Genomic DNA, 8,312 nt, shown 5'->3' on the forward strand with positions numbered 1-8,312 from the left:
CTCCACGAGCTCTGCACGTCACCTGACATCAGCGTAATATTAACTTATATAGCCGCGTCCCACAATTACAAAACCTTATAACTATACTAACATATTAATCGTTACAAAAGCCAGAATAATGGTTATGTCAGCGAATATATATAGGTAATATGGCGGGTATTCTTGCCATAGACATTACCACCATCTAATTTCGGCAAATAGACACACTTACAGATATGATGATGTCAGGCCAGTGACAAAACACTCCAGGAGCTAATCATTGCGGTGTTCTGATGGCCTCCTAGTGTCCAGACACAGCTGGACCTCCACAGAATCTCAGGATTCTTCTGTACCGCCCAGAAGCCTTTTGCAAAAAAGGTATTTACGCCATCTTTTCTCTCAGAAATACTCTCACCCAATCAATACAAATAGCTGATAATGAAAGTTTACAGCACCCGTATATTTGACAAAGAGCCAACAACACTGTATATGAATTTTCTTTTACAATTATATCATCTGCAATATTGTCAGTTTTACCAGTCGAAGATGAAGTTAGGCGCCAATTTGCATCGTAAGAAATTCTTGCTGTTTCAGCTTTTGTCCGGATTAAGGAAGTAAACACTTTCCATTACAAAACTATATTTCTCTTAACCTCTTATTCCGAATTTTATTTAGTTCATAAGAAAACAGTTTCCTGGGAGCAACGTGCCAGAGTGTAACAAAAACATTCACACCAAAAACACTCATACCTGTCACCAGCTACCTCCACATCCTCGCTTACAGCATTCATCATTGGTTGTCTCACATCTCGTAGGTTCCCCTCGTCTGGAACTTTCTGATTATTGCGCTAACTGTTAATGTACAATTATGTTCCTTCATCTCATCAGTGTCCATCTCAGTACTGAATCTTCTATCGCTGCTATGATTCTGTCTTCACAGCCGGGTCAGCTGACTTCAATGTTCCTGCCATTTCCACTAGCTGCCACTCAACCTGACATCAGATATATTACTTTATTAGGCCAGCAACAAATTACAGAAACTTAAAATACTAACATCACTTAATCGGTTAACAAAGCGCAGAATAATGTATGTTCAGGGAATATATATAGCGTAATATGGCGGTATCTTCTTGCATTAGAATTAACCATGCTAATCTCCGGCAAATCTAACACACTTACCAGTTGATGATGTCAGGCCAGTTGACCAAAACACTCCAGGACCTAAATCATTGCCTGTTCATGACTGCGTTATGTCAAAGTGACTCTCACAATCCAGCGATCTTCTGTACCCCAGAGCCGTTGTAAAAGCAGTATTTACGCACTCTTTCTCAGAATATATCTCACCAATCGCAACAAATACGTGAAATGAAGCTGGTTAATTGCAACCGGTATATTTGTAAAGACGCCAAACAACCTGTAATGAATTTTCTTTTAAATATATCATTGCCCAATATATGGGGCCTTAGCTTTCTACAGGCTCGAAAATGAATTGAGCATCACAGACTTTCATGTTAAGAATTGGTTTTTTCAGTTTTTTGTAGGTAAGGAAGTAAACACTTTCACATTAACAAAATCATATTTCTTAACCCCTTATCCGATTTTTATTGTTGTCATAAGAAACAGTTTCCTGGGAGCAAGTGCAGACGTGTAATCAAATAACATTCACAACCTTAACCAAACACTCATACCCTGTCACCAGTGACCTTCCACATCCTTCGCTTACAGGATCATCATTGTTGTCTCACATCTGTAGGTTCCCTTCGTCCTGAATTGTCTGATATTAGTACTAGTAACGCTAATGTAAATATGTCCTCATCTCCATCAGATGTCCATTCAGTACTGAATCTTCTATCGCTGATGATTCTGTCATCTGTCCTCACCGCGGGTCAGTACTTCAATGTTCCTGCCATCCACTAGCTGCCACTCAACCTGAGAGTAGTTATAAGATTATCCATATTATAAGCATAATAACAAAACTTCAAATACTTATATTAATCATCACAAATCCATAATAATGTCTGTCAGGGAATATATATAGGTAATATGGGGATATTCTTGCATAGAATTACACCATCTAATTCGGCAAATTAACACACTTACAGTTGATGATGTCAGGCCAGTGACAAAACACTCCAGGACTAAATCATTGCCTGTTCTGATGGTTATGTCAGAAGTGACCTCCACAATCTCAGGATCTTCTCCACCGCCAGAGCCTTTGAAAAAAGTATTTACGCACTTTTCTCAGAAATATCTCACCAAACGAAACAAATAGTGATAATGAAGTGGTTAATGCACCGGTATATTGAAAAGAGCAACAACTGTAATGAATTTTCTTTTAAATATATCATTGCAATATTGTAGTTTTACAGTCGAAATGAATTAGTCACAGATTTTCATGTTAGAAATTGTGTTTTTCAGTTTTTTGGTAAGGAAGTAAACACTTTCCATACAAAATATATTTCTTAACCCTTATCCGATTTTTATTTTGTTCATAAGAAACAGTTTCCTGGGAGCAAGTGCAGAGTGTAACAAATACATTCACACCTAAAAACACTCATACCTGTCACAGTGACCTCCACATCCTCGCTTACAGGATCATCATTGGTTGTCTCACATTTGTAGGTTCCCTCGTCTGAATTCCTGATATTAGTAACTGTTAGTGTAAATATGTCCTCATCTCCATCAGTGTCCATCTCAGTACTGAATCTTCTATCACTGATGATTCTGTCTTCACCGCGAGTCAGAACTTCAATGTTCCTGCCATCCACTAGCTGCCACTCAACCTGACATCAGGTAATATTACTTATATTAGCAGCACAATTACAAAACTTAAATACTAATATATTATTCATTACAAAGCCATAATAATGTATGTCAGGGAATATATATAGGTAATATGGGGGTATTCTTCCATAGAATACACCATCGAATTCAGCACATTAACATGCACACTTACAGTTGATGATGTCAGGCCAGTGACAAAACACTCCAGGACTAAATCATTGCCTGTTCTGATGGTTTTGTCAGAAGTGACCTCCACAATCTCAGGATCTTCTCCACCGCCAGAGCCTTTGAAAAAAGTAATTACACGCACACTTTTCTCAAAAATATCTCATCAAATAAAACAAATAGTGATAACGAAATGGTTAATGCACCGGTATATTGAAATAAGCAACAACTGTAATTAATTTTCTTTTAAATATATCATTGCAATATTATAGTTTTACAGTCAAAATGAATGAGTCACAGGGTTTTATGTTAGAAATTGTGTTTTTAAGTTTTTTGGTAAGAAAGTAAACACTTTCCATACAAAATATATTTCTTAACCCTTACACGATTTTTATCTTGTTCATAAGAAACAGTTTCCTGGGAGCAAGCACAGAGTGTAACAAATACATTCACACGTAAAACACCCATACCTCTCACAGTGACCTCCACATCCTCGCTTACAGGATCATCATTGGTTGTCTCACATCTGTAGGTTCCCTCGTCTGAATTCCTGATATTAGTGACTGTTAGAGTAAACACATCCTCATTTCCAAACTTGTCCATCTCAGTGCTGAATCTTCTATCACTGATGATTCTGTCTTCATTACGTGTCAACACTTCAATGTTCCTCCCATCAACTAGCTGCCACTCAACCTGATGGCAGTTAAGAAGAATGGCATTAGAGACATAATAGCAAATGTTTACATGTTAGGAAACATAGTTCCAAAATTAAGTTTGATTTAGGAAGACATAAAAACTAATCATCACACTAAAAAGCTAATTAAATAGTATAATATATTACTAGAATGACCCCTTATAAATACATTAGTTTAAATATCCTCCCTAGATGGGTGCACTATAGTTCATTTATTTTCAGTTGGTAGTTGATAGTAAATAGCTGATCACTGCTAGTTGATAGCTACACATTGGAATATATTTAGTTTTAAACCACTGATAGATATCCATTCTTTGTCAAAGCTATAGTGCCGAGGATAAGTACATACATCAAAACCTCAATGCACGCACACATGAACACAATATCATAGTGGCTGCTTCATTAACATTACTAGAAATATAATGTGTTTTATCCTTCTTCAAACATTGAGTTAATGATCTGCATAAGTCTGTAAGTGCCATACATGTGGTAGTATGCAATGTTACTCAAATTTACAGAAATTGCTGTTGTGTCTTTGTTAGAGTAACTGTTTGCCCACACTATGTAGTGTACTAGGTTGCAGCTATACTTGTGGTGTATGAAATGTAAATTTATAGGAGCAGATGAGCACCTACCCTCATCAATATAACTTAACTTATATACGATATATCTATTAGTAACAATTGTAACAAAGATGCTGCACTTACAGTTGATGAGGTGAGACCTGTGACGAAGCATTCCAGTTCCAAATCATCACCTGTACTAACAGTTGTGTCAGATGAGATCTCCACAATATCAAGATCTTCTCCACCTCCAGACCCTGGAGCAGAGGACATTTCATAAATATATAGATGATAAATGTTGAAGTGGTTAAAAACACCAATAATTCTAATACCAATAAACAACAAAATTTTTATAGCATTTTTATTTATATTATACCTACATATTAGACCAGAAAGTATTCCGTACCTCTCACATTGACCTCAACGTCCTCGCTTACAGGATCATCATTGGTTGTCTCACATCTGTAGGTTCCCTCATCTGAATTCCTGATATTGGATATAGTCAATACAAATATGTCTTCATCTCCAGACTGTTCCATCTCAGTGCTGAATCTTCTATCACTGGTAATTCTGTCTTCACCACGAGTCAATACTTCAATGCTTCTCCCATCGACTAGCTGCCACTCAACCTGTAAATTGATATGTTTATTTGGTGGGATTAAATTATATTATATGTTCTGTTGAGCCTTTGTTTTTTAACAGGCACATGCCAGTTGTATAACGTGTCAAGTCTTTTCGCGCTTACTGTTGAGGATGTTAGGCCTGTAACGAAGCATTCCAGGACGACATCACTTGCTGCACTGACGGTTCTATCAGCTGTAATCTCCACAATCTCTGGATCATCTTGTCCGCCAGATCCTACAGAGCACACATAAATTGTACATCATGACAATAATCATTCCAGATTAACCATAACCGAGCAAAAAGAAAAGTGATGTACGTCTTATAGCACAGCACAGAATTTTGCGAGACGTTTGTATATGAAATGTATGAATATGTCACTGCATTGCTATAGAACATGATAGCTAAATTTAGTAAATAAAAAAATATTGAATTATACATTTTTTTTTTATTAAAGGTATGTAAATATCATTAAAAATACACCTACATGAACTAAAGTTTCACAAATAAAATTTTATGATGAATTTTGACAAGATTAGACATACTGGCTTCCAATAACATACATACATTCTCAAATATTTCACCATAAATGACCTCTCTAATTCTTTAACTGGTTTAAATAAAATAAAAATTGCATTGCCATTAAAAAATTACATTTTATTCACATTACCTCCTACAGTAACTTCCACATCCTTGCTTACAGGATCATCATTGGTTGTCTCACATCTGTAGGTTCCCTCGTCTGAATTCCTGATATTAGTAACCGTTAGTGTAAATATGTCCTCGTCTCCAGCAGTGTCCATCTCTGTGCTGAATCTTCTATCACTGATGATTCTGTCTTCACCACGGGTCAGTACTTCAATGTTCCTGCCATCCACTAGCTGCCACTCAACCTGAGAGCAGTTATGATTATTAGTGTTGGAAGCATACTAACAAATTACACCAGTAGGTTCAAATGAACAAGACAACAGTAATAATATGGCTATGTTATGTGTTTATTTAAATATAATTTCCATATAATATCGGTGTAAGAAAACATTAGACTTACAGTTGATGAGGTGAGATCAGTGACAAAACATTCCAGAACTAAATCGTTGCCTGTCCTAACAGTTTTGTCAGATGTGATCTCTACAATCTCAGGATCTTCCCTGCCTCCAGAACCTTGAATTGAAATAAATACATAATTTCAAACAATCAATGATTTTACATATGTTGGAATATCAGCTATAATAATAATAACAGATCCTGAATAGGAACAAATGTTCATTGAGAAAGGTTTTAATAATTTTTTCTACGGAAATGATGGCTTTCCAATTTTTAAAATTGGGGGATAGATCATGACCTTACCTGTCACAGTGACCTCCACATCCTCGCTTACAGGATCATCATTTGTTGTCTCACATCTGTAAGTTCCCTCATCTGAATTCCTGATATTATTGATCATCCTCAGTGGAGTAGCTCAGTGATCTGAACCTGCAGATGACTGAACAGTTCGCCTCCATCTCACACTGAAATGTGAAAATGTTTATAAATTGTAAGCACTATGTGTGCAAGGCATTCAAAAAATACTATCACACACCGACCCACTCATTGAGAAATGAGCATATTCAAATACACATACTAGCACACTGACACAACACAAGCACACATCCATGCACGCATGCACGCGCACACTGAACACGCACACACCACTACACCAAACTACCCATTGCGAATGTTCACACCTAAGCATGCAGCCATGCGTGTTTTGATATTCTGTAATGTTTAATTAAAGCTGATGTTACAATTACAATTAGAACACTATACAACTCCAGCCTCTGTTTTCTAAGTCATGCACGGCATGCACGCATGCACACACACAAACAACTGATTACAACACAGCCAATCAAAAGCTCAAGGTGCTTACCAATCCATCAACAAGTCCGGACACAAAGCACTCCAGTTCTACAGTTGCCCCAAACCTGACAGACATGTCTGGCGATATATCTACAATTTCTGGTTTTTCATTGCTGCTACTACCTAGAAAACACCAATAATATCCATTACTAACAGCATTTTACAAAATCTCGACAATAAATTATTCGAGTATACGTGAATTCACAACCCAATCAAAAACGGTGAAACACAGTTCAATTTGCAAGGTAATGGTTACTACTCTAACAGAAACATCCACCGTCTTGCTATCTGGTGTTTTGGTTTGTGGTTTCACACTGATAGGTGCCTTGATCGGGACGATGTTATCTCAGATAATGTCAACACAAAACACGTCATCATTGCCAGAGGTATTGACATCAATATCAATACGACTGTCTTCCAATATCACTTTGGTGCCTTTGGTCAATGTTACGTAATTACGCCCTTCTTTTTTCTGCCACTCAACCTACAGAGAAATTTAATGCTGTATGAATGATGATGTGTATAATCTTGATTTTTCAAGTTGCACACAAAAGAATAATTTTTATGATAAACACTTGCTAATTTTCACCCTTGAGAATGAACGAAAACTGCACTATGAAACAAACCATACAATCTTACCATTTTGAAACATATACGGTCTGAACACAGATAAACATAGAATCTCTTTGAAAACATTACTTACACATGCTTGGCATCTATAGAAAATTAAACAGGATATTTCTATACACAAACATAATACAATCTGCTTGTTTACTGCCAGATAGTTTCAATTCCCGACGATGCTACTGACGTGAGTGATATTAAAGGAAAATTGAAGTCAAATTTCATAACTTCTGTAACGTTTTTATACATAGAAATACATTCAATAACGTATTCCATTTCAAATCCGGCGCACAATTAGTAATAAACACATGAATATTAATCTAGGTCATGTGACGTCACGGACCATTCTGAACGACGACGCCACGCTAAAGCTGAGTGTTGTGATGAAGACAGAAAGCGATAATTTCAATGATTCTAGTGATTACTCAGATGATCATGATATTTATAGTGATTTACCAGTTGGATATAGGTTTGAGCCTGCATGAATATACACAAGAAGAAATTGAGGAGAATCGTCTGAAAAAGCAACGCGAAGAGTCGGCACAAACTTCTCAAGAATCAGAACAGGCACAACATGGCGGAATGGAAGCTTTGGTACCAGATAGGACTGTAGACAAATACTGGTGTTCTTGTAGTGTTTGTGAATTAATGAGTACGGCACCTTAATGTATATGCTGCCATGAGAATGAAAAGACCAGGGTTATTGTAGACCAGTTCGACGCTAGAGCAAGTGAGTCATGCGAGTACACTGTTCACCGGGCTTATCACGCTCGGTCAGAATCACATGTATCTACGCAAGTCATGTATATTTACCGTGAATGCATTACCAACACAGGTAATATGTATGTACATGAATATAAGTACACTTACAGGCTACATGTTTGTGTCTTGACATGATAAATAAGCATGACAAATAACAAAAAACATCGAATATTTAACCACCACACGCACAGGCACTTGGACCGTTTCAATAATAAAATGATGGTT

At 36.8% G+C, this 8,312-nt stretch overlaps 1 protein-coding gene across 1 annotated transcript in view; it reads right to left on the minus strand.

Moving 5' to 3' along the window:
- Nucleotides 1-8,312, minus strand: part of LOC106815149 (muscle M-line assembly protein unc-89-like) — a gene marked incomplete at its 5' end in the record, with an annotated part of 69,224 nt that overhangs the window by 42,405 nt on the left and 18,507 nt on the right. The window contains 8 exon segments of the mRNA XM_014819582.1: nt 2,617-2,761; nt 2,935-3,047; nt 3,398-3,620; nt 4,329-4,441; nt 4,591-4,813; nt 4,930-5,042; nt 5,476-5,698; nt 5,854-5,966. Of these exon segments, the coding sequence (XP_014675068.1) occupies nt 2,617-2,761; nt 2,935-3,047; nt 3,398-3,620; nt 4,329-4,441; nt 4,591-4,813; nt 4,930-5,042; nt 5,476-5,698; nt 5,854-5,966 (1,266 nt within the window).

The sequence above is a fragment of the Priapulus caudatus genome, unplaced genomic scaffold (genome assembly GCF_000485595.1).
Source record: "Priapulus caudatus unplaced genomic scaffold, Priapulus_caudatus-5.0.1 Scaffold1051, whole genome shotgun sequence".
In the NCBI taxonomy this organism is placed as follows: Eukaryota; Metazoa; Priapulida; class Priapulimorpha; order Priapulimorphida; family Priapulidae; genus Priapulus; species Priapulus caudatus.